Source organism: Macaca thibetana, chromosome 12, assembly GCF_024542745.1.
Source record: "Macaca thibetana thibetana isolate TM-01 chromosome 12, ASM2454274v1, whole genome shotgun sequence".
Taxonomy (NCBI): Eukaryota; Metazoa; Chordata; class Mammalia; order Primates; family Cercopithecidae; genus Macaca; species Macaca thibetana.
In genome coordinates, this window is record NC_065589.1 from 10614256 (window position 1) to 10641515 (window position 27260).

Below are 27260 nucleotides of genomic sequence, written 5' to 3' on the forward strand. Positions count from 1 at the left end.
GCACAGTGAGGGGAACATCACACACAAGGGGGCCTTTCGGGGGGTGGGGGCAAGGGGAGGGATAGCATTAGGAGAAATACCTAATGTAGATGATGGGTTAATGGGTGCATCAAACCATCATGGCACATGTAACAAACCTGCTCATTCTGCACATGTATCTCAGAACTTGAGTATAATTTTAAAAAAAGAAAGAAAAAAAAAACCCTGCACTTCACAGCATTAATTAAAATTACACTTAAATTTGTATAAATGTGATCAGTATCTGTCTTTTCCTACCTGCAGTCCCCATTAAACTATAAGCTCCATGAGGGCAAGAACTATGTCAGTCCTAATCATGACTGAATTCCCTATACCCTATGAATACCTGGCATACAGCTATAATTCAATTACTTCAGTTGTATCAGATTAAAAATAATGTATTCCTCAACAAAGCTCTGAGATAAAATGGTGCTCCTCACATCACATTTTTTTTTTTTTTTTTTTTTTTTTTTTTGGAGACAGAGTCTAGCTCCATCGCCCAGGCTGGAGTGCAGTGGTGCACATCACATCTTTTCTGGAAAAGCTAATAAGAACATTTCTTGAGTTCCTGCCATTCTAAGATTTTTAGGTACTATTCTAAAATTTTTACATGTATTCTCATTTAATTCTCATGACAAACCTATGAAGTAGGTACCATGATTATTCCCATTTTACAGATGAGACCTTTGAAGCAGAAAGGTTGTACAATTCGCTCAAAGTTATAGAGATGAATGGCAGAGATGAGATTCAAATCTAAGTAGCCTAGCCTAAAAGCCCATACTTTTAATCACTACTCTATAACACATCTTATTGAAGAACACCAAATTCTCGAGTACCAACGAATGTAGCCAAATAAAACAAATGATATGAAGACAAATTCAGACTTAGATATACAAGTCTCCAATCCTACATGACAATTCAAAGACAGTCACCACAAATCATTCCAATGTCTGATCCTTACTTTTATTTAAAACAGCCATCAACACTAAAACCATATCTTCCTTTCGAATTAACAGACATAGATGGAGACTGAAACCCAAAATATTCTCATATTAAAAACATTTTCTTCTGCCACTAAATCCCTGATTCATAAAAACACAGACAAACTATTTTTATCTGCCAATCACCCAGTCATCAAACTGGGCCAACAGAACTCCATATGTATTGCCTGGGTTTTCCACTGGAGGCAGCAGAAATGCGTGGGGACTGCCACTGTCTCCATGGCTTTGTCTTTCTAGTTCTCCCTGCATAGGATGTAGGAAAATAATACATACCAAGTTTGAATGGGCCCTCAGTATTTATTCAAAAGAATACCAAAAACCAGTGCAAGGCATGTGACAGGGAGGATGGATCACTAGAGAGGGAGCAGGGCGAACAACTCAGATGATTCACAATCTGCCCAGCAGATGCTTCTAAGTTCCAAGCATTCAGTAGCATGCTTCCAAGATCACACCCAATCTTACCACAGCGCCTGAGGGGTCTGTGACTCCTCCAGTTTATGATGCCTTGTTGGTGCACCATGGAATGTGAAAGGTCCTAAGAAATCTATAATTAGGAAGGGAAAATTTAACTCACCTTCCACTGCTCCTCGGGAAGTAGTTTCACGACCACCAGATCCCCATTTAAGGCTCTATTACGAGCAACAACCCCATCAATAAAAATGTCTCGATCACCATCCTAGGTTGGAAAAAGAAATAAGACAATAGTGAGCTTAAAAACACATAAAGCAAAAAACAGATTGCATGCTTTCATAACTGAAATAGAAAACAGCAAGTTATTCTTAGGCTATCCTTTTTTGTATTAAATAAAGCATGTTGATACCTTTTTAATACTAAATGAATTTTTAACATATCAAGGAAGTATAAAAATAGAAGGTATGCAAGAGAACAGAAGAGGAACAACATAGAATCTCCCGCAAGAAAACAAACTGAGGGCAGGAGCAGCAATGGTTCTAAGATTTGGGCTCTCTAGGAGGAAACCAGCAAATTCATAATGCCCCCCAAGAAAGTGGCAGAGAGTGTAAGTTGTGGTTGTTTTTATGGAGACCTAAGCAGAGGGCAAAGAAGAGAAAGAAAGAGATGTAATATGAGGTTCATCACATGATCTTCACACTCTACCGACTGTGCCAACTTAGGACCACTGTGAACTCCAGACAATGAACACAAGGTACAGACACTTTCATCCTCACTCACTCAGAAACAAACCACTTTAAATAATGTGGCTCCCCAGTGAACTCCCCAAGTGTCAACTTCTTGGCTTAAATAGGTGCCAGAGTCTTCTTAGTAATCCAAATTACTTTGTAATTTTAAATAAACAAAATAGCTAAGGAAATGCAGGCCTTCTGCAGCAGTCAGGGTTCCTGAGAAAATGAAATATTTTCAAAATGTTTCACCAACAAACATGTACTCTTATCCTTCTTTTCTCTACAAGTTTATATGATGTGCTCTTTTTCAGAGAATAAGAAAGAAGTAAAATACTTTTTCTTACAGGAGATGACAGCAAAAGGGTCTGGAAAACCATCACTCAAATTTTTCTAATAGGGACACCTGACATAGATAAGATTTAACATAACACTCAATGGACTGAAGGTGATTACTATGAAACTTTAGTTAAAGTTAAAATTAATATCCCAAAATCACCAAATCAAAAAGGCGGGGGGGGGGGTAGATTTTAGTCACTCAGCATTTTTTACAGTTTCCACTTACAAACCATTAGAGATCTTCTAGAACAGTTTTTCTGCTCAATTTCCAGTTTAGCTATGGGCTGACAGCTGTGGCCTGCACACTCTGCCAAAACCGACCCCACCCTAGTCCCCGAGGAAAAGCTACTGTGTTAGCCACAAAACATGACTGTAGTTGACCTCTTGACAAGCTTCTCAGAGAGATCTGGAAGAGACAGCCAGTAAACAGAGAGTGAACAACTGAAATATGGCACATCACCATCTATTGCTGCCTTTTGCAATTCCAAAAGCAATAGGATCTCTCAGACCTCCTTGGAATGAAAAGTGGGCTGTTTGGAGGTCACCCTAACCCATACTCATGTGTCAAACATATGCAATGAAATGCCTCTATTATAAGCAGCTACAACCACCCTTTGGCAGCGCAGAGATTTCAGATTGATGGGATGACAGTACCATCACCTTACAATCCCAGGAAACTAAGGAAAGCAGGGCTCAGTTGAACCTCAGACAACACAAAAATCTATAGCTACTGCATCACTACTCAGCTCTTCCTTGATTCATTCAGAAGACTGATCTGTCGCTGAATCTCTTATTTTAAAGATACTAAGCTTGGGAACTGCTCAATAGTAAAAGTTCGAGTCATCTCTTTTAACCACTTTTTAAGGCCAAATATTTCAGCTCTTTGTTTGAACGCCAGAAGTCTTGTTCTACCCATCAGAAAGAATAATAGGTAATAGAAAAAAAAAGAAAGAAAAATAGATAATGAACATCCCTGGAGGAAAAATAAAGGAACTGGGAGAAGGGCATGGGTAGTCAGACTAAAGACTTAGGGGACTGTAGGAAGGAAGACAACACAAGTATGCCACGATGGTCATAGCATCCTTCATTGATGAAACAGTCCCCTTTGGACCAAAAATAAATTCCATCGCTGTACAAAGGGTGCCTTCTATGACAAGATGCATTAAAAAGTTAGAGAGCTTCTTAGATTTACATAATTCAGAATAGAAACTGTGCTTTTTAAAAATGACAGGTTTTTCCATCTGATCAATTTTCTCCTCTTTATCCTATCCCCAAATAGGATAAAAGGCCTGTCAATAATATCATTTTATCTTGGTTTGCTTGAAAGTCACGACTTTACTCACATTCTGTATTTCATTTTTATTGAGAACCTCACAAAACTAGCAAGTACACGTAAGTTATTCATCTCGTATAGTTTAGATGTGTCATGAATTGAAAACCAACTTTCTGTCAGTAGAAATTATAATGAACCTAAGTCAAGTTCCCCCAGAACAAAGTATTATTTTATACCTGATGATTAATTCACTGTTCTTCACCTGTTGACCCAGAGAGATATTTTAGTATAGCAAATGACATTGTGTAAATTCACAACCACTTTTAGAGTCAATAAGAGCAAACCTAAATAATTTAATCAAATCTCTATTTTTGTCTCTCTAAAAACTTTAGAATGTGAGGAACATTCGACAACATTTAGTCCATCCCCTCATTTTACAAATGAGGAAGCCACTGTATGTCCTACTGTCAGAGCAAAAGCCTCATCTTCTGTCATATTCATTCCTGCCTTTATGCTCCTAGCTTAAGCCAGTAACAGTTAGGCCCTGGTTCTGACATTCTACTTCCCAGTCTATCTGTGGGCATTTTTCATCCCATATATTTTATATTTGTCATAAAACGAAAATCAACTTTCTATCAGTAGAAGTTATAATGAACCTAAGTCAAGTTTCCAGTTAATACAAGTTCATATTTGACATGGATATGAGCTATGTATACTCAGAAATCTAGACCACAGTTGGTTGTGGGCTTTATATATGAGTAATCTGTTGCCTCTATTATTGCCCTTTTCAATTGCTTTCTATAATGCTCCTGAAAACTGAAACCCACAAAGCAAGACTGTAGGACTGTTCCCGTGTCCAAAACCAGAGTGTCTACAATCACTTGCAACGGGCCTTGATTGGCAGCTCTTATGATCTATTCTTAATTACCGAGAGGTGAATTGTTTTTCTCTCTCTGAGACACTATCACTACTCAAGCGGGAGCCAAGTAAAAGAATAAAAGAAGCATAGAAATAAGCCAATCCTAATATCGCAACTGTCTAAAAATTTCTAAATACGACATAGCAAGAATACAATTTTAAGTAGGAGAGCAACTATGAGCTTTTAAAACATCACCACCTTTTGCTTTTGCTTCTTAGCTTTCTTTAACAAGCCAGGTTAAACCATGGAGATACATCATTTGCAGATGTAAATTACATGAATTTAGCTTGCAGGAACCATAGCAACTCTGCTCTGGCTCTGCTCCAGCCACACCCCTCCCCATCAGACAAGGAGTTCACAGGGCCAAATGGATGTGCTTCCCTAAAATAAGCAGCCCCAAGCCTACCTCCAGGACATATACAGGCACTCCCCCATCACCGGAGGCACCCCCTCAACATGGCGGCTGGCTAAAGAACAGGTATTTCTAATGGGTATGGACATAGCTTAGATATGTGGGACAGGATGCCCACGTTTGTGCATGAAAGGGCCCTCACTGAATGCAAGGGAGTCACAAGGGGACAGGCAGCTAGCACCGAGAAGGGAAGAGGGGCAAGCTAGAGGTGGAGACATTCTTCAGCATGGAGCTGCAAGAAATCTGAGAATTCTACATTTGAACTCAGGTATATGAAGGTGTATTTGGCAAGGAATATATAGAATAATATATTTTACTTGATGGTGGGTGTGAGGTCTAACTTATCAATATTTGATTTAAGGTATGTGTGCCTTCTTTTCTACTTCTGTCCTAGGTCCCACACTTGGTAGGAGCCAGCCCAATAGGGATTTAACTTAGGGAAATCCTATACCGTGTATTCAGGCAAGAGAGGGAGCAGCAAAATTTTCAGAATGCTGTAGTTCCCCTTATCATTGCCATCAACAAGAGCAAACTTAAGCATGCACAAGAGACAAGAGGTCTGAGTCTACCAGTTCCCAGCTGCCTCTTAAGATGAACTAACTACATCGAGTGATATTTTCATGCTTAAAAATCTGTGTCTCTCATACATGAGCGCTCCTAATACAATCAAGTTCCTTCAACTGGTATATTCTTGAAGAAACAGTTATGCTTTCTTTATGGGAAAAAAACATTGGTTATGCAGGGCATACTGAGAGACGGTTTATCCGTCTCCAACATAGCACCTTCCTAAGAGATTTTCATGGGTAGTTTTTATGATTCCTGGATGTAAATTTAACCTTATGAGCAAACTCTGGAAACTAATACATATGTAAACTGCACTTCTAGTATATGCGAGAACTGCTCTTGCAGCCAAGTTACCACCTCAAAGCTGACCCTCAATTCTACAACCCAATTTTACAACTCAAGTTCCAGGGTCAAGACATATGCCATTTTCTCTCACGGGAACAGAATATGACTGAGAAAGAGTAATGTGAATGCCAGTGATACCTTTTATCTGATTCAATGGGTAAGACTTGAACTTGGATGCAATGCGAGTCCCTGGATTTCAAAGGCAGGGGAAAAGGACTAAACTGAGCTTGACAGTAGGTCATAAGGTTATTGTAACAAAAACAGTAATATCACTTGAGCATGTAAAATCTGAAATGTTCCAAAATATAAAACTTTTGGGCACTGACCTGACACTCAAAGAAAATGCTCACTGGAGCATTTTGGATTTCAGTGTAAGTATGTAATGTAAATATTCCAAAAAAAAAAAAAAAAAATTCCAAATCCAAAATACTTCTGGTCCCAAGTGTTTCAAATAAGGGGTGCTCAATCTGTAATAACAACATTTATAAAGTACATGACTGAACCTATATTCTCACTAAACTTACTGTCATTTAAACTAATAAAATATGTTAATTAAAATATATGTATTCCATTTCATCATCTATAAGCATAAGTTTGGTCTCTTTCACTGTGAAAAATCTACGATTCTATAGCTATTCTATTTATGGTATCCTGGAAAAGTTAGGTCAGGAATTTAAGAATATTGCTCTCCTAGTTTTGCTCAATCAAACCTTCTCTAGAGAACTGCTGCTAACTATATGTCAGTGTGAACTTGATTTAAGTGGAAAGAGCCTCTTAAAATGAGTCATAAATGTAAGAAAGGATCTAAAGGACCCAACGGTAAAGAGCCTTGTATGAAGCTCTATCACCTGCACGAAAGTGAAGTGAGAAACTCTGACCCCCCGCAAAAAAAAGCATTACACATTATTTTTGGACAAATGTTCAGATTAGCTCATGCAATAGATCCATAGTAGATAGCATATTTGTTTAGGAAAGATTAACTTAAATCAGTGGAAAAAATCATAAATCCTTTTAAGCCATAAACCAAGGGCGTTCAATTACACAAACTGGTGGGTAGTCTGCCTGGGTCCAGCTGCTCTTTGCAGCCTTGTAACAAATGCCATCCGTTTCATTTGGCATGCGATTTTAAGACTGGCAGAAGGGGTTTTTAACCAAAAGAAAATTTTGTTTATTTAAATTTGAAACAAATCTTTGCCCATCCTCAATTTTGCTTCACTACTCTGCTTTTTAGTTAGAATATATGATTTCAGTTTCAGAGCACATCTAAAAAATGAAATGTGACATTAAGTTTATTATAAATTTATTGAACTTACCGGGGAAGGAATGAAGGCTTCATGAAACTTCTTTGGATTAATTCTCAATACACCCTTTAAAACAAAAAAATAAAGCTTGTGAAAATCTAGCTATATATTTATGATTTTTCCATATGTATGTTATTCTCCAATAAAAAGTTTTAAAATTAAACAGTTCAATTGAGAAAACAAGTTAGATGTATAAGAACTGTTCATTAAATGCAGGAAACACAATTTATGTTGATATCTGAAATAGAGGGTTCCATCAAAAACAGAAAGCTTAGACTGGCACCTTGGTGTGAACAAGCAAAGGTAAGGAACAAGAGAGCCTGGCATAGAGTGGGAAAGTGGCAACTATTAGACTTTTAGGTGCCCCTATATGCTAGTCTTCAAATTTAAACCTTGACTTTACAAACCAGATTACCTGGGGATTGTGTCTCACTATATAAAGGCCTTTTTTTTTTTCCTCCCAGTTCCAAGACCTTTCCACAATTGCTTGTTTCTGTGACAATTTTCAAAGTGATACAGGTTGATTTCCAACCTAGATACTGAGCCTTAAGAAACTGGATGCAATATTTTTTACTGTGGCCCCTCCGCAGAGCTGAATGAGTCAATAATTCAAAATGGCCATAACCAGCTCTTAATGCAAACTGGAATCCTGGCTCCAACAGCCAGGCCACCCAGTCTGCCTTCAACTTCATGTTATTCCAGCACCAAATCAGGGTCTGCTTCTATTTACACACAGGGGTGCAGGTGGGGGCCTCTTCAATAGCAGTTCAGTATTTCAGGCTCTTGCAGGAAGCTGTAATGCTCCCCAGGTTCCAGCTGTAGTCTCAGGACACTGGAACACATGGATGGAAGCAGTTATTTTTCTAACAGCCAAACTCAAAGGATATCTCGAGAAAGTGTTTTAAATAACATTTCCCCCTAAAACGTTTAAAGACTCAAAGATACATAATTAACAAAACAGGCAAGGGCATAAAATAAAGCAGAAAATAATTTCCTTCTGTGCTGTACCATGTTTAAATTACAAATGTAATTCAAATAGACTACTCAAATAGACACTCAAATAGACTACTACAAATGATCATTCAGTCCTTAATTCAACAATTAATTATTGAGTACTGACTATATTCAAGACCCTGAGACACACTGATGGGGAAGATAATGATTAAGCTCAGTCCCTATTTTAAATGAAAACATAAACCAGAGGTACAGCTTACTTTCATAGCGAGGGCACCAGAAGAGGCTTCAGAGATGGTGTCTGACCTAGTCCTTTACAGAAGAGCAAAATTTGCAAATAAATCAGATGAGAAGTATAGTAGAGGACACTGTGTTAGCAAAAGTGGTTAAGAGGGCACTCACTAACTCTTCTCCATTGTGCAATAACTCTGCCTAGCACAGAAGAGGGAGGGACCAGGAGATAAGGTTGGCAAAGCTTCCCAAGGCCAGTCCCTTGTTAAGAGTGTCACAGTTCTAGACAGCTGTTTCTTGTTGAGGGAAGGAGGGAAAAAACTTACATTTATCCTAAATATTCATCCACTCACTCAACAAATATTTCCTAACAAATAGCATGGCAGGCACCATGTCAAGTGATGGGGTAAAAGGGAGACTAACAACAGACAGTCTCTACCGTCACACAGCTGACAGTCTCATGAGGGGAAGAGACTCCAAACAAACGAAAGTCAGTTCATTGAAATTAAATGTTTAACAATTTCATTTGCTGATTCCAGATGCTTTTCTCTGGCCTAAGTTTTTTTTTCAATTCCTATTCTTCTATCATCCCTTGTAGCTCAGTGAATGGTTAGCAAATGAAGAAGTACGGAGATGAGAATGCCTCTAGCTTTGAAAATGTCTTTAATTGCACGGCACTCAGACAGGTTAGGCTGGGCCCAGGGAAAAGAGACAGGTTGCTCAAGGCTGCATCCAGGCTCTATTCAAAAGAAAAGGTATTAAAAAGGCCTTGAAGATTTTACCCTTGATTCTCTATCCCAAACTTCCCAATATATACAAAAGGACACAAGGAAGAAGAGAAACCTTGTTCCACCATAGCATTTGTAAATTTGACTGAAGCATAACTCTGAAGAACTGGACCTCAGAAACACAGCCCTTGAGAGAATGCAGATCACACTAAGAAAGCAGAAACTCCCCAGAGCTCCGCAGCAGACCAGAGTTGTTCCTATAGCCTGAGAGAAGCAGCTGACAGTAAAGTCTGTCAAAAACAATGGTCTTTTAACCAAAGGATACTTCCCACAGATGTCTTGTCTTACTCACCTACAAAAGTCCAAGGCTTTCATTTCTTTTTTTTTGAGACGGAGTCTCGCTGTCTCCCAGGCTGGAGTGCAGTGGCCGGATCTCAGCTCACTGCAAGCTCCGCCTCCTGGGTTCACGCCATTCTCCTGCCTCAGCCTCCCGAGTAGCTGGGACTACAGGCGCCCGCCACCTCGCCCGGCTAATTTTTTGTATTTTTAGTAGAGACGGGGTTTCACCATGTTAGTCAGGATGGTCTCAATCTCCTGACCTCATGATCCGCCCACCTTGGCCTCCCAAAGTGCTGGGATTACAGGTGTGAGCCACCGTGCCCGGCTGGCTTTCATGTCTATAGCCATCCCCTAATCTGACCCAATTGCCCATCTCCCATCTTCTTCCTAAAGCACTTCCCTAGGCCTGGAACTTGATCAGTGAGAATCCCATAGCCTCCATCTCTTCTCCGGATGCTCCTGATTCTTCCCCTTAATCGAAACCTGGCTGTTCCCTGATGTTATTGCTTCCCTGAGTGCTCTCAAAGGGTGTCTATTTTATCTCTCATAACGCATATATCTCAGGGACCAGGTGAGGAAGGGCCCTTTGCTTTCCCATCATGGCTTTAAAAGTATTTTTTCCTCCAATCTCTTTCAAAAATCCCAGATCCTTTGCAGTTCATATCATTAGCACCTCCTTGGTGCTGTCATCCTCAAGCTTACAGGTGGGTCAAAGCTCCAATTCACTAACATTTTGACTAGCAGCTCACTGCCTTCCTCTCTATCCTTACTCCCATATATATTTTTGGGACTTCACATCCATGTTGAAGATCAAGCAACCCCAGCCTGTCACTCTAACTACCATTTGCTCTTCTACCCCACCTACTCTCTCCCATGTTCACTGCCTGGATCCCGTCAGCACTACTAATGACACCACTTAAAAAAAAAAAAATTCAAATATCACACTTTCCGATGGCAGTCTTTTGTCTACTTATGGTAAAAACCCCATTTCAACAACTCTTCAATTTCACTAAGATCTCCAACCCAAAGCTGTGACCACGTGTCACCATTCATTGTCCTCCCACTGTTTACTCCCTTCTCTAGCAACCTAATTGCCATGGCCTGTCATTATCACTTAACCTTGCAAATCCTAAACAAACCTCTTACTCTGATATTCAACCAGCAAAAGACCTTGAAGATTTTACCCTTGATTCTCTACTCTCAACTAACCCCAGCTATCTGCTTTCTCACTTCCTGTACCCAAGGAGCTAAACAGTACCATAGAAAAACACCACACAACTGGGCTAAATCAGTCTAACTGGCAATCACAAACATACTGTATTTGGCTTGAGAGTCCTTAAAACTGAGGAATTTCACACATATAAAATACATAGTTCCAGATATTCTTGAAAAATCGTAAGATCTAACAGCTTTGGACAGGGTTCTCCAAATGACAGCAACCACCTAACCTGAATAACAGACGCTCCTCTTATAGTAATCAAAACAAAACTCAAGTGCCACTTATGCAGGTATATGACGTGCCACACACTCTTGGAAGAGCTTTATATCGATCAGCTAATTTAACCCTCACAACAACCCTATGAGGTAGATACTATTATCCTTGTTTTTACAGAGGAGGAAACTGAGGCACTGAGAGGTTAAAAAAATTGCCCGCTTTCACATCACATTCAAGGTCAGACAGTCTGGCTCCAGAGTCCATGCTCTCCACTACTGTGAACAGCCTCTCTCTCTGTTTGCCACACTCACCACCAGGGCCTCTTCACTCATGTATGCCAGCTGTCCCTCTTACCCAAAAACTCATTCCAACCCTTGCTTTTCTCCGTCTTGGTTAATGGCAACACCAGCCAGCCGCTCAATTCGAAAACTCAGCAAGCGTCAGGGATGCCTCCCTCTGCCTCACCTTCCATATCTCACCCACCAGCATGTCATATCAGTTCTAGCCCCACATCCATCTTCACTGCCACCTTCTTGTTCCCATCTCCATGTTTTCTGACCTGGTTTACTTTGATAGCTTCCTGAGTGGCCTCTCAGCTTCCACTCTAGTCTATTCATCTCACAATTCCCAGAGAGATATGTTCAAAGCATGAAACAGATTATTTTCTTCTCCTGCTTAACAGCCTTCAGTGACTTCCTGCTGCTCTTTAAACAAAATCCAATTCTCCAGCATAGCCTAGAGACCCTACATGACTTGGCTGATGCCTAACTCTCCACTTGTCCCATCATATAACTCCCTTTGCTCACAATGTTCCAACAGGCTTCCTTCTCATTTCTCAGAACCACCAAGCCTTCCTCTGCTTGCTGCTGTTCTACTAGCTGAGCTCTCCACCTACGTTCTTCTCCTAATTCTTCAATTGGCTGTTTCATTCTCATCTCAGACAACCCACAGATCATCTCACAGAGGCTTTCCCTAACAACTCTACTAAAGAGGTTCTCTCTATAATCTCTCTCACCTTTCCCATTTCCTTATTAGCAGTGATCAGTCTATAATTTCTTCTCTTTTTCTTTAGTTGTTTTTCCTTACCTCCCCAGTGACTTGCCTAACTTGCTCACTGGTATATGCTTGGCACTGAGTAAGAAGTCAAGAAACATTTGTTGCACTAATTAATTAATGCCTGCAGAGCTGAAGTTCTTTCATCACCCCAAGTATTAATGTTATGAATATCATCTCTCCCTTCTGAGTGACTGGGCATTCCGCTATAACATCACATCTATTCCCCCTCATCTTTAATTCATCCCCAAGTATTCTCCAGCTGACTTTACTCTTCTTAAAAAAAAAGAGAGAGAGAGAGAGAGACAGGGTCTCACTCTGTTGCCCAGGCTGGAGCACAATGGCATGATCATGACTTACCACAGCCTCCAACTCCAGGGCTCAAGTGATCCTCCTGCCTCAGCCTCCCCAGTAGCTAGGAATACAGGTGCACATCACCATGCCTGGCTGATTTTTATTTTGTACAGATGAAGGCTCACTATGTTGCCCAGGCTGGTCTTAAACTTTTGGCCTCAAGCAATCTTCCCACCTCAGCCTTCCAAAGTGCTGGGATTACAGGCGTGAGCCACCACACCCTGCCTGATTTCACTCTTAACAAATGGTTGTTTGTTTGTTAAGAAACTAACAACCAAACTAACAAACAAACAAATGTTTGTTTGTTTGTCCTAGAAACTAGTTCATCCTGTCCTCTATCTTCTTGGACTAGGATTTTTTTAGAGAGCCAATAACAACTTCACACCAATATTCTATTCTAAAAGGAACTCCGACATCATAACTAAGGCAGCTCTGGGGGCTTAGCCTGAACTTCCTTTAGCCAAAGCATCTTTTGGGATCTGAAACAGCCAATTCTACCATCTTCATACCCATGTCACCTTGATCATCACCCTAAACTGGAGCCCCTTCCAGGCTTGTCTATCCCCTACTCTAATCTCTCCCAACATCTCCTATAAAAACCTCTCAGTACTCCCCCCTATGAAGAGAGAAATGAAATACATTTTTTGATGTGAGAATTTTTTTTCAACTTCAAAACTACACATACATGATCATGTGTTACTGTTATTGTCGCTTCAAACACTGGAAACTCACATAGGAAAAAATACGAATGAAATATCAAAGTATTGGTTAAGGTATTGAAAACAAAATAAAAATACTCTACTCCTATTTTTTTTAAATCCCCCTACTATCTCTCGATAAAAGTTTCTTCTCTGGATGGTGAGGAAAAAAAAGAGGTCAAAAGAGATGAATTTGAATACAAAAGTTAACAAAAGTTTCCAAGTATCTCTAATACACTTAATTTTTCTCCATCAGCATTAAAACATCCTTTCTTGTCTGGCCTTTTACCTTACCCAGCAAGGCCTGCACACATAAAGTTTATATCAAGCAGCAGATGGACTCTGTTTCTCTGCCTATGAAAATCTTATTTACAGTGTTGTATATTTCACACGGTGACCTCATATCTGGAACCCATTTCTTTCCCCATCTGCAAAGAACAACTGTTCTCATATGTGGGGGGGAGGTCCTGGCTGCAGAGTCCCATGATGTCACAGGCCAGAAGGAATCACTTACAAACTACTGGGAATTAGAGTTGTTATATTGATCAGATTTTTGTTTTGTTTTATTTGAGTATCAGCAACGAGTGGTTTCAAAAGTGAAAACTAAAAGGGAGCTGAAGCTAATACCATTGCAGAACGCTGTCTCTAGATAGGTATAAATCTGTAGCCAAAATTCTAGGCGACTAGTTTCTTTCAAGTTCTAATGACTGACGTTCCCCCGACTCTTCTTCAAAAGACAGTATCTGGATCCTTTATTCAGTCAATAAGTAAATATTTACTCAATATAAATGTATTAAGCATCAGTCAAATGTCAGGCACTGAGCTAACTTCTGGAATAAGACATGACCTTGCCATCAAGGACATGAACAGTCTATTTGGGGGAAACATAAAAGAAAAAAAATGGTGGTAAGTTTAGAATAAAGGGAAAACAAAAAAGTCAACTACAGGAAAGCACTAACAGCCAACTCTACTTGGAGAATTAAAATGAGGCTTCTCAAAGTGGGTAACATTTAGGCAGGGACTTAAAAGCTAAGCACCATTACATCAAGACAGCGGGAGAAAGCATTCCGAGCACCAGGACCAGCACGCACAAAGTCACAGAGACATCAAGGAGCACAGTTTTTAGAGGAAAAGACTGGAAGCTCAGGGTGAATGGAGGACAGTGCTCCTGGAGGAGAGTGCAAGAGGATGAGAATGGAGAGGTACAATGGGTCCTCCTACATGAAATAGGAGGAGGGCCAAGAAGCTTACAGATAAAATGGTGTTCGGGATATGGGCTGAACGATGAAGAGCAAATGATGGATTAATGAATGGACTAACATCCAAATGCAGCTTCATCTCTCCTAAGAGAGGCCATGTCAAATAAATCCAGGGAAAGCTTTAAAAAAAAGAAACTCCAATAGGGCTGGGTGTGGTGGCTCATGACTGTAATCTCAGCACTTTGGGAGGCTAAGGCAGGAGGATCACTTGAGGTCAGGTCAGCCTAGCCAACACGGTGAAACCCCATCTCTACTAAAAATACAAAAATTGGGGGACTACACCCCATCCCCCCCGGTTGGGTCTTAGTCCTTTTAATTCTTGGAATCACTTTTGGGGCGCTAAAGACCCTGGAGCCACACAGTGGGGTCCTGGGGGAGCTATAGAGTGGGGTCCTCGGGCACTTAATGGGATTTGGGGGGTTCCACTGAAATGTTGCTGAGAGCTCAACTGGAATCTAAAAGTTCCTTCAGAAGGTGAAGGCCAGGCCCTCCAAGGGGGAGAAGCGAGCAGACATCCAGCTGAACAGCTTCAGTTTCTACACCAACGGCTCCCTGGTGGTGGAGTTGAGCCTCCTGCGGCTGGGCCTCCAGGAAGCAGAAGTCCCTGCTGGTGGGGTTCAGTCTCAGCCGGGTTCAATCTGGCAGAGTTCGCTCCTATTCAACCCGGGATTTCCAGGACTGCCCTCTCCAGAAAAACAGTAGCAGCTTCCTGGTCCTGTTCCTCATCAACACCAAGGATCTGAAGGTCCAGGTGCGAAGTATGGAGAGCAGAAGTTGTTTATCTTTCCCAGGCTCCTCCCCGAAGTGCCCTCCGAACCAGGGCTCCCAAAGCCACAGGCCACAGTCCCCTGCAAGGTGGATGGCGGAGGGACCTCTGCAGCCAGCAAGCCCAAGTCAACACCCGCAGTGCCTCAGGGTCCTAGCGGGAAGGACGAGAGCTGGTGTTGGGCCTGAGCCACCTCAACAACTCCTACAACTTCAGTTTCCACGTGGTGATTGGCTCTCAGGCGGAAGAAGGCCAGTACAGCCTGAACTTCCACAACTGCAACAATTCAGTGCCAGGAAAGGAGCATCCATTTGACATCACGGTGATGATCCAGGAGAAGAACCCCGATGGCTTCCTGTCGGCGGCGGAGATGCCCCTTTTCAAGCTCTACATAGTCATGTCCGTCTGCTTCCTGGCCGCTGGCATCTTCTGGGTGTCCATCCTCTGCAGGAACATGTACAGCGTCTTCAAGATCCACTGGCTCATGGCGGCCTTGGCCTTCACCAAGAGCATCTCTCTCCTCTTCCATAGTATCAACTACTACTTCATCAACAGCCAGAGCCACCCCATCGAAGGCCTCGCCGTCATGTACTACATCACACACCTGCTGAAGGGTGCCCTTCTCTTCATCACCGTCGCCCTGATCGGCTCAGGTTGGGCCTTCATCAAGTACGTCCTGTCGGATAAGGAGAAGAAGGTCTTTAGGATCATGATCCCCATGCAGGTCCTGGCCAACGTGGCCTACATCGGCATCGAGTCCCGTGAGGAGGGCGCCAGTGACTATGTGCTGTGGAAGGAGATTTTGTTCCTGATGGATCTCATCTGCTGCAGCGCCATCCTGTTTCCCGTAGTCTGGTCCATCTGGCATCTCCAGGACACGTCTGGCACAGACGGGAAGGTGGCGGTGAACCTGGCCAAGCTGAAGCTGTTCCAGCATTACTGTGTCACGGTCATCTGCTACATCTACTTCACCCGCATCATCGCCATCCTGTAGCAGGTGGCTGTCCCTTCAGTGGCAGTGGCTGTACCAGCTCTTGGTGGAGGGCTCCACCCTGGCCTTCTTCATGCTCACGGGCTACAAGTTCCAGCCCACAGGGACAACCCATACCTGCAGCTGCCCCAGGAGGACGAGGAGTTTGTTCAGATGGAACAAGTAATGACCGACTCTGGGTTCGGGGAAGGCCTCTCCAAAGTCAACAAAACAGCCAGCGGGCGGGAACTGTTATGATCACCTCCACATCTCAGACCAAAGGATCCTTCTCCCCCAGCATTTCTCACTCCTGCCCTTCTTCCACAGCGTATGTGGGGAGGTGGAGGGGGTCCATGTGGACCAGGCGCCCAGCTCCCCGGGACCCCGGTTCCCGGACAAGCCCATTTGGAAGAAGAGTCCCTTCCTCCCCCCAAATATTGGGCAGCCCTGTCCTCACTCCAGGACCACCCCTCCCTTCCAGCTATATGTACAATAATGACCAATCTGTTTGGCTAAAATTATATATATATATATATATATATATATATATACACACACAAAAATTAGCCAGGTATGATGGCATGACTAATTTTTTACCTTCTGTAATCCTAGCTACTTGGGAGGCTGAGGTACAAGAATCACTTGAACCCAGGATGCAGAGGCTGCAGTGAGCCAAGACTGCACCACTGCACTCTAGCCTGGGCAACAGAGTGAGACCTTCTAAATAAATAAATAAATAAATAACCACCAAGAGTACTCCAAGAATCAGATAAACCAACTCATTTGTTAAAAGACAATTTTTTTTCTTTTTTCCATCGATCATGTGTGCACTTGACCATAGATAAATAGAGAAAGGTAAAGAAAGGTAAAGAAAGAAAGGTAAAGGAAAGAAGGAAGGAAGGAAGGAAGGAAGGAAGGAAGGAAGGAAGGAAGGAAGGAAGGAAGGAAGGAAGGAAGGAAGGAAGGAAGGAAGGAGGAGGGAGGGAGGGAGGGAGGGAGGGAGGGGGAGGGAGGGAGGGAGGGAGGAAGAGAGAGAGAAAAGAGAGAGAGAGAGAAAAAAGAAAGAAAGAGAGAGAGAGAGAGAGAAAATGAATGACAAAAAGGAAGAGAAGATGATAGCATCCGTAAATTGGTTAGATCTTCAGCCAAAAACACAAATACAGAAGCTGTGCTCTCAGAATAAGAGAAAGTGGAACACAGCATTTTCAAGTGAGCCAGGTAGCACATGGCAATATTTCTATACTAATGAAAGTATTATGAAATAGACTTAATTCACAGAATATGTGGCCCTGCCTCCCTCCCCAGCCTACTAACTGCCTGACGGATTATGCCCAAGGAGGCCTAAGCTGCCATACTCCATGTTGTTTCACAAGTTCACATTTTTGTTAGCACCACTGCCTCTCCATACCTCCCACACACATATCACTCACCTGATAGGCCCAAACTAGTCATCCCTCAATACCTACCACAAGGGTCACCAACTACAGGAAGCCTCTCCAGAACCTCAGCCTACACAGTTTCCTGCTTTCCCCCCAATATTTTGCCATATACCCTGGTCACCCTTTTATCTGAGCACTTGCCACTTTATCCCCAAATCATCTGTTCACATGACTGCCTCCCACCACTGGGCTGCAAGCTGAAGTACGGCAAGGCAATCTTGTCTACCTCCATCTCAAAGGCACCCATGCTGCACACTCCTAACCATAACTGTTCCTGGCTCACAATGGATGCTCAATAAACATTTGTTCAGCCAAACCACTGAACTAGCTTGTAAACACAGTTTGTAAACTATAAAGCACTCAACAAATACTGTCTATTGTTGTTTACTGCTTCCTTTCCAACCTCATCCATTTTTCTCCATCATTCAGCATCCACAGGCTCCAGAAAAACTGATATTCAATGTTTCGTATATCCAAACCCAATTTCTCACTTCTATTGTAGTAGGTCACACTGGTCCCTCCATTTGTAAAGCTCTCTTTTATCTTCACTTATTCAAATTGCACCAATCCATGGCCTGGCTCAAATATGTCACTTCCAATAAAGCATCTCTAGGCAAGCCTAATGCGAAATAGCAGCTCCCTCCTCTCAAATCTCAGAGCACTTTGCCTGTTCCTGTCTTATGGTGCTTATTACCTCTAAATGTACTGTAGTTCTAAGAAGAACCTGTTACTTCATCATCTCTGTTATGCCATCATAACAGCCCTGCACCTGTTACATCATCACCTCTCTGAAAGCACATAGCACAGAACAGGAAATAGTTTAATAGATTGTTTTGGATTCCATATTCAGGCAATAGCCTTCCAGTAGATTTTAAGCACCTGGATGAGTGTTCCTCTCTTCAAGCCTTCCGAAACATCCTCCTTGAACATGTAAGTTTCAAATATGCTCTTTTTCTTCCCTCGTGTGGACTTGTTCTTTGACTTTTTGTCACCTGGCGAAGCACCAATGTCATGTGGGCCAGCCACAGTGGACACACCTAGAAACATGAGGCAGCAATCAACTCTTTCCTCAAACATCTGTGTATTTTTAAAACTGGAGATATCATACCTTTTTACAATTATTATTTAAAGAGACCAACAAGAGACTGAAACTCCCTGATGGTGATTTTGAACAATAACAAAAAGGAAAGAGTGGCTAAGAAAACATGAATAAAATATACACAGATGAGACTTGAGTTTTAAATCAGCACAACAACATGGATGGAACATAATGTGAATGATGAGTCCAGTGTTCTTTGCTATTTATATACACAAACTTTTTGAAAATAGAAATTACTAAAAGATTGCCACTTTACTAGAGGAAATTAAACAGTTGTACTTAATACAACAATAAATTAAGATAGCAAGAAACCACATCTAATTCTAGAAAAAATCACACAGGAGAATACTTAACAGGTCACTAAAAGAATTATAGTAGCCCTTAGTCCTAAAAGACACCCTCCACTTCACACCCATTTCACTTTTATTTCAGTTCTCCAGTTATTTAGACAGACTCCATTTTCCTTTTATACCTCTGGGGGTCCCCAGGGGCCGGAGGTTCATTCTGTAGTCAGGATGGCTCATTATTGGCTCCAAGGTCACTCTTCTCTCCAGATCCAAAGAAACCTCCACTGCTCAGCTCAGAGTTCCCGCCTTGAGCAGCTCTGTTGTCATTCACTGAAACCAAGAAGAGATTGGTAATTGGAGAGCGATTAAGTTGTAGGCTCCTCTGTCCTCTCAGAAATTTAGTATTTCAATGGCAAAGGCAACGTGGTGCCCCTCCTGGGTTCTGGCATAACATTCTCCAGGGCAGTTAGTCAAACACACCATCTGTCTCAAGTTTCTTTTCAAGGCCTTCGCCCTCACAAGTACCACTAGACTGCTTCTTTGGGCCACTTCAACTAAACATCTCCACAAATGGGGCAATGATGTGAAAAATAAGGAATCCTGCAGTTCTATTCAGCTTGTGAAATGAACAAAAATATAAAGAAATATAGTTTTGAAAAGTGATATAAAGATCTAGAATCTAAAAGTTGTAATGAAATGGTACTAAACTGGGGTTCAATATGTGGCATTTACTAAGTCCAACTCTGGACAAATGATATACCTCTATGAAACCAAGTTAATTCCTTAGAATCCACCAGCAAAACCTAATTCATTATCACAACTTGATGTCCAAAACTATGCAGGGAACCCCAGATGATTCACACACTTTCAAAACATGGCAATACTGTAATTAGACGTTTCTTCCCCTACTCTTACCTGCCATCACCTCAAACCAGTTGTCTGATGAGAAGCTCAAACAGCTGTGTCTAAGGAATATAAGAGCAGCTGCCAGGATCAGCAGGCTGGAATGTGGGTCCCCGCAGCTGGCCCCTAGCCTTCCACCTGGATGCTGAACATGTCATCACAACTTCTACTTTCTAGACTCTGATGGCCACCAGCCCAGGAGTCAAGTCTATATTTGAAATTTTTGTGGGCAGCCTGAGTTCCCACAAAACGAATCAAGATGTCATTCTGAACACTAGCTTCTATTTCCTCTATACTTCCCACACACATCCTTCACCAAAATGATGTAATTTCTCTTTAAATTGAAATTAATACTAACTCAGCAGCAGAAAAGCAATGGAGACAAAGGATAACAGGCCACTTAGGGCAAGATAAAGAGATTCACAGATAAAGCCAATCCCGTTGCAAGAAGGGAGAGAAAGAGATGGCCTTATATAAACAGCAAGGGAATGGGAAAGGCAGATGGAGGAGTCAAGACTGTCTGAGGGTTTAATACAGAAATGCATTTATGCACTCAGTAATTTCACACGTATTTCTTCAAGGCACTACACTAGACAGAATGAAGGATAAGGGGTAAGCACTGTGTTTTTTAAAGTGTGGATAAATGTACAGATGATAGGAAAGAAAGAGTGTCTCCAAGTCAGGAAACCTGAGAGTACTTTAGGAAAGATTTTAAAGAACTAAGAGTGTGAGGAAAGCATACTGTTGGCAAAAGGAAATAAAAATAGAGGCGCAAACAGAAAATACAAGCAAGTTCTCACAAAATTAATTCCATTTGGATAGAGTCCAGCCTATATGAAGGGAGGCAGTGGCAAGGAAATTAAAACAAGTTGGAAGGCCTAAAAAACTAGGCCAGTTTTTCAAAAGCACTAGGGAGTTTTCAAAGCATGAATGAGCAGAAGAGAAAAACAACGTATTAGAATTGTTTCAGGAAACCTGGTACAGGACTCAAAGTCATCTGGAGTGGACAGATACTAGTAGCAGATGTATCTTAGGAGAAAATCAGAACAGACAGGTGAAAGGAAAGGAAGACCCAAACTTGAGTTCAGGACACTGAAAAGAAGAGGCCCTTACCATGGTATTACACAGGACAAAGCAGCACCACCTAGCAACCAGGCAGGTCTGGAAGTCAGCAAGGTGGGAGTGGCTGTGTGAGATTTCTAGGTAGGAGACTGGGAGTTGGTAAAGTTAGAGAAGATGATGAATTCTACTTGGAGTATTATATACCTCCACAAGGAGCGATCCACCAAATACTTGAAAACGGGAGCAAAAGAGAGAAATCGGCCAGTCATTTGCATAAAGATGGTAACACAGAGAGTTCAAGAATAGATGAGATTGCCAAGAAAGGGTACGCAGATACAGAGGAGGGCACAGGATAAGGAATGAACAAGCAACATTCCCTTCCCTGTGACATCATTTTGAAGGCCTATTAACCCTATAGAAGTTCTGGGCACTCTTACCCTGACAAAATCTGGGTTAGGGCAACTTTTAGGAAATGTAAAGAATAGAAAATATAACAAAGAAGCTAACGAAGATGTAGGAAAAGAACCAACAGAGGCAGAAAACAAAGAGAAAAGAGCTCCCAAATGAGGACAGATCCATGATCAGGGTATGCTCCCACTAGTGACTAAGAATACAAAAGATGGCAGCCTTGGTTGGGGCAAGGGGTCGGGAGCAAACTGCCAACAACCCAAAAACAAGAGCCGGAATTGAAAATGGGGCACTACATGTCAATCCCGATTCAGGCAAAAGTTCAAAATGAAGGGGAGCTACTGCTAGGTAAGTGAGATGAGGTGACAGATTTCAATTCCAGTGTTCCTAGGTCAGCTACATCTGTGTCTTTCCTTCACAGCAGCTATCCCAGTTTGTGTGATTAATACCTAACTTGTCTCTCTAGCTTAGGGAGACAAGGAATGTTTGGTTGGGTTTGTCATTGTAACTCTGGTGGCTCCCACAGCACCTAGGATAGAATAGGTGCTCAAAAGCCACTCCATAAATGAATGGATGAGTTTGTTTTCATGAACAAGCAGTGAGAACACCAAACAGAGCAGGGTCATACCGGGAAAGTACATTAAAAACAAGTCAGCAAAGAATGGGGGAAGAACGCAGGACTCAGAAAACAAAATTGGCAAGAATAAGCCAGACAGCTAGGCAGGCAGTCAAAGCCCACATTTCGGTACCAAAGCACTAGAAGCAGATGGAAAGATTCTGAGTATATAAAATGCCAAGTAGAAAATGAACAAACAATGGCTGGGTGCGGTGGCTGACGCCTGTAGTCCTAACACTTTGGGAGGCCAAGGCGGGCAGACTGTCTGAGCTCAGCAGTTCAAGACCAGCCTGGGCAACATGGCGAAACCCCGTGTCTACTAAAAATACAAAAAATTAGTTGGGCAAGGTGGCATGCGCCTGTAATCCCAGCTACTCGAGGCTGAGGCACAAGAATTGCTTGAACCCAGGAGGCAGAGATTGCAGTGAGCCGAGAGTGTGCACTTCAGCCTGGGCGACAGAGTGAGACTCTGTCTCAAAAAAGAAAAATGAACAAACAGGCCAGGAGCAGTGGCTCACGCCTGTAATCCTAGCACTTGGGGAGGCCACGGAGGGGAGATCACCTGAGGTAGGGAGTTTGAGACCAGCCTGACCAACATGGAGAAAACCTCTCTCTACTAAAAAAAAAAATACAAAATTAGCGTGCGTGGTGGCGCATGTCTGTAATCCTAGCTACTCAGGAGGCTAAGGCAGGAGAATTGCTTGAACTTGGGAGGCAGAGGTTGCAGTGAGCCAAGATCACGCCATTGCACTCCAGCCTGGGCAACAAGAACAAAATTCCTTCTCAAAAAAAAAAAAGAAAGAAAGAAAAGAAAGAAAGAAAAGAAAATGAACAAACAAGCAATCTTCTATTCCCTGTGACATAGTTATGAAGGCCCATTAAGCCTGAAGAAGTCCCTGGGCACTCCTACCCTGACACATTGAAAGCACAGGCCAGTTTCCAACCCTTACTAACTTCCAGAATGAGGGCCACTGATACACTGCCCAACTGCCCACTGGACCCTAGAAAAGGTGTCCTACCATGGAAATAGCCATACATTCTTAAGAGCTGGGCTGGCATTAGCATGAACAGGCAATAGTGGTCAATAATGTCACATAGTAAAAGAAGGCAGGAAGGATGAGGAATGGGGAAAAGGCACTAGACCTCATAAGGGCAAATCTGAAGAAAGCTTCTGGGTGAAATAAATGGTGTCTCGAGATCCTTTGTATTCCCCAAAACCTAGCACAATGCACAGTACATAGCAAAAGCGCAACAATTTGAATAAATGAAGCCTATTTGGGACAGAAATCAGGTTACAACAACTATATACTAGTGAGAAGTATGAGTAGCAGAGCCAGGACTACAATGGGGCAAGCCAGGCACTTAGGGTGCAAAATTTGAAAATGCAAAGTTCTATGAGTACCAGTCCCACACTTGCAGGACCCAGGAGTGAGAGCTTCCTAGAACTTTTGTGCCTTATGCATCTCACTTGTCTTAGCCCAGCCTTAGTACTTATGAGTATCAGAGCAAATGGAATGTATGAAGCTGAGTAGCGAAGGAAACTCAAAGATATAAAGTCCAAAGACAGGTTTAAAGGCAGAAAAAGATGAGCCAACGGAAAGCAAAAGATGGGAAAAGCAAGCAAAAGATGACTATTGATTAAGAAAAAATAAAGGACAAAATTAAATCTCAATGAGATTAGAAAAATAAACCATTTACATTACAAATCAATAAGAAGTACATGGATTAATCAACAAGTAGTATTAAGACACTACTTAACACCATTTTTAAAAAATAACCAACAAATCCCTACTTCATAAAATATTCCAAAATAGATTTCAGTTTGAATGAAATTTAAATGTTCAAAAATGAGAGACAGAGACAGGGAGACACACCCAGAGAGGAAAGACAGAGAGAAAGGGAGGGGGCAGGGGAAAGGACATCCAGAACTACTGAATGAGGAGTTTGACAAATATTAACCCCCTAAAGCAACAATAAAACTAACAACATTGTTAAAACTATTTAAAGTCTTGATATTGATCAAAAACATTACAACAAATTTGAGAAGTGCTGGTCCAAGAAAATCTACTGAATCTTGGTAAGAACAGTGAAGAGTGTGGTGTTTTAGCCTGGGGCTCCTATCATCCCACACTCGCTCCCAATTCCTTGGTACAGAAGCTACCAGGGTAGGACAAGCTGTGATGACAGGAGGCTCCACTGCCAGAGGGAGCTAAATTAATTTGGAGAAGAATTCCATGCCCATAGGTATTCTCAAAAAGTGATTTCAACAGCAAAAAAGGAGGGAAAGCCAATATTACAGCTAATTTGAGTTTGCAATACCAGTTAGCGCAAGCAACAGATCAGCAGACCAACCAGAAATTTAACATGGAGAACTAAGGAATGAGACAGCCAAACTGGGCCTTGATAAAAATCTTTTTTCCTGCTGGTCTGGAAGACTGTGCACATGCACAAGACTGCAAACATGAAGAAAGAAATGACAGGGCCACAGCAAGCTGCTCATTCCTAGAAAAAGATGAGGCCTTGCAAATGGAGAAAGTAAAACCCAGGCAGACTTTCTGAACTTTGAACGCATTCCCCAAGCCTCATAAAAACCAATGACAAAGGGAAGCTCATTGTTTCAAGGAATTTAAACACGACCTCTGACCAATCATAGGTTGGCCACTAAGATACGCTGACCCAGGGGGCCAATACTTGACAGCCATACTGAAAAACAAAAACAAGAAAGGATGAGCTAAGCAGAGACGTCAGCAGTCACACACGCACTCCATGGAGAAACAGACTCCATGGAATTAATTAGTTCAGCCAAGTCACTAAATAAACAAAAAGAGCAACCACCTCTAACTCTGGGGAGAAGGGAATCAAAATACAGAATATATTATCAAAAATACCCAGTTTTCATAAGATATGCAAAGAAACAGAAAAGCGTGACCCATACATGGAAGGGGGACAGTTTCAACAAAAACTCTCTCCAGGGGAGCCTAGATTTTGAAGTCAGCCAATAAAGACTTCAAAGCAGCTATTATAAATATGTTCAAAGAACTAAAAGAAAATACTTTTAAAATAAAGGAAACTATGTTGACAATGACTCAGCAAACAGAGAATATTAACTAAGAAATTATAAAAAAGAGCCAAATGGAAATTTCAAGTGGAAAGACAACAACTGAAATGAAAAATTCACTAGAGAAGCTCAAGAGGAGAATTAAGCTGGCAGAAGAAATAAGCAATAAATTTGAAGGTAGATCAATTAAGGTTATACAATCTGAAGAAAAGAAAGAACAAGGAAATTTTCTTTTACTTCCAAAGTCAAGAACTGTAATAAGGAGTCTCACTCCACTTTTTAAATTTTTGATGTCTGACCACTGACTTATGTTAGGCCTCACCTCACTTTTCCCCTTTTGAACCCACAACTGAGCAGGCTAATAAGAAAGTCCACATGTGCCTTGCCTTTGGCCCCCATGGAAAATTCAAGTTTTGCTGATCCTCAGCCTGCACATGGGATCTCCCCAACACCCTAGGCATTATAAAGGCATAACCCACTCCCTCTGTCTAACCCAAGGCAGGCCAGACCCACTTGTACTAACTCTACCATCCCCAGAAGTCTCTTGGGTGAATAATAAAATTTCTCTCAAATTTTGTTGGCTTGTGAAGTGCTTCCAGCATAGACATCCTACCTGTTAATTGGGAGGGTTACTTTCTACCTCCACAGGGTGACCACAGAATAGGAATGAAAGAGAGGACATCTCTATAAACCTTACAGAAATTAAAAGGATTATAAAGGAATACAATAAACTTAGAAAAAATGGACAAATTCCCAGAAACAAAAATTACTAAAACTTAGTCAAAAAGAAATGGAAAATTTGGCCAGGTGCAGTGGCTCACACCTGTGATCCCAGCACTTTCAGAGGCCCAGACAGGCAGATTGCTTGAACCCAGGAGTTTGAGAACAGCCGCAGCAATATGGCAAAACTCCAACCCTATTAAAAAAAAAAAAGTACAAAAAATTAGATGGGTATGGTGGTATGCACCTGTAGTCCCAGCTACTCTGGTGGCTGAGGTGGGAGGATGACCTAAGCCTGGGAGATCAAAGCTGTGGTGAGCTGTGATTACACCACTGAACTCCAGCCCAAGTGACAGAGTGAGACCCTGTCTCAAAAAAAAAAAAAAAAGTAGAAAATCTGAATAGACATATAACAAGTAAATAAATTGAATTATTACATTAAAATCTTCCAATAAAGAAAACTTCAGGCTCAAATGTCTTCACTGGTGTATTCTACCAAACATCGAAAGAAAAAAATATTATCAAATCCTTTACAATTCTTCCAGAAAACAGAGAACTCATTCTGTTATGACAGTATTCCCTTGATACCATAGCCAAAGAAAGGCATCAGAAGAAAAAAACTAAAACTTGTAAACAGATAAGATAATTCATATCTTAAAAATTTCTTCTTGAATCAATTTTATTAATTTGTATTTCTATAGGAATTTATCAATTTCATCTAACATTTCATGGTGGGAGTAGAATGTTGTTCCAAATATCCTCTTGTATTTTCTTAATACCTGTCCTTTCTAATATGGTGAAAGTGTTCTTTATCTCTGTTGGCCAATGTGGTAGTCACTAGCTATGTCTTTGGAGCAATTTTAGAGTGACTAGCACAACTGAAAAACTGTCAAGTTTGAAACATTTGTATTTCATCTTTATTCATAATGGATATTCTCTCAGGTTTGTTGGGGAAGAGGTTGGGTTTCCTTTTGGAGAGAGCTCCGTCACCCAGACCGAACTGCAGTGGCACGATCACAGCGCTGTAACCTCAAACTCCTAGGTTCAAGCAATCCTCCTGCCTTAGCCTCCTGAGTAGCTAGGATTATAGGCATATGTCACCACATCCAACTAATTTTTTATTTTTTTATTTTTTGAAGAGATGTTGTCTCACTATGTTGCCCAGGCTGATCTTGAACTCCTAGGCTCAAGCAATCCTTCCACCTCAGCCTTCTAAAGTGCTGGGATAGATGTGAGACACCACACCCAGCCTTTTTCAGGTTGTAAAATTCTAGACTGTTATTTACTCTCATACTCTGAAGGTATCATTCCATTGTCTTACAGACTCCATTGTTTCATTGAGAAGTCAGCCATTAATCTAATTTTCAATTCTTTGAAAGAATAACATTTCTTCTCACCAACCTGGCAGATTTTGAAATTTTCCTCGTTAGCTTTGGCTTTCTACAGATTTACTACCCTAGACCAAGGTACGGATTTCTTTTTTATCCTGCTTAGTGTTAGTAAGGTTTCTTGAATCTGTTGCTTAATAACTTTAATAAGTTTTAGAAAGTTTTTCATGAAGGTTTTCAGC

The 27260-nt window shown here is 41.5% G+C and overlaps 1 protein-coding gene and 1 pseudogene across 4 annotated transcripts in view; one reads left to right on the forward strand and one right to left on the reverse strand.

The window, feature by feature from the left end:
* The window catches only part of DIS3L2 (DIS3 like 3'-5' exoribonuclease 2), a 380125-nt gene that overhangs the window by 302013 nt on the left and 50852 nt on the right, over positions 1-27260 (reverse strand). For 2 of the 3 annotated variants that reach the window (XM_050751081.1, XM_050751079.1), the window contains exons 2-5: positions 19109-19253; positions 18417-18574; positions 7324-7377; positions 1594-1695 (exon numbers count right to left, since the gene is read on the reverse strand). In XM_050751081.1, the coding sequence (XP_050607038.1) occupies positions 1594-1695; positions 7324-7377; positions 18417-18574; positions 19109-19160 (366 nt within the window). In that variant the 5' untranslated portion in view covers positions 19161-19253. Of the gene's footprint in view, positions 1-1593; positions 1696-7323; positions 7378-18416; positions 18575-19108; positions 19254-25793; positions 25887-27260 lie in introns of all 3 variants that reach the window. The other variant, XM_050751080.1, reaches the window with a different exon arrangement.
* On the forward strand, positions 14863-16356 carry LOC126932380 (protein GPR108-like; annotated as a pseudogene). The gene has a single exon (XR_007718166.1). The product of XR_007718166.1 is annotated as a protein GPR108-like (transcript).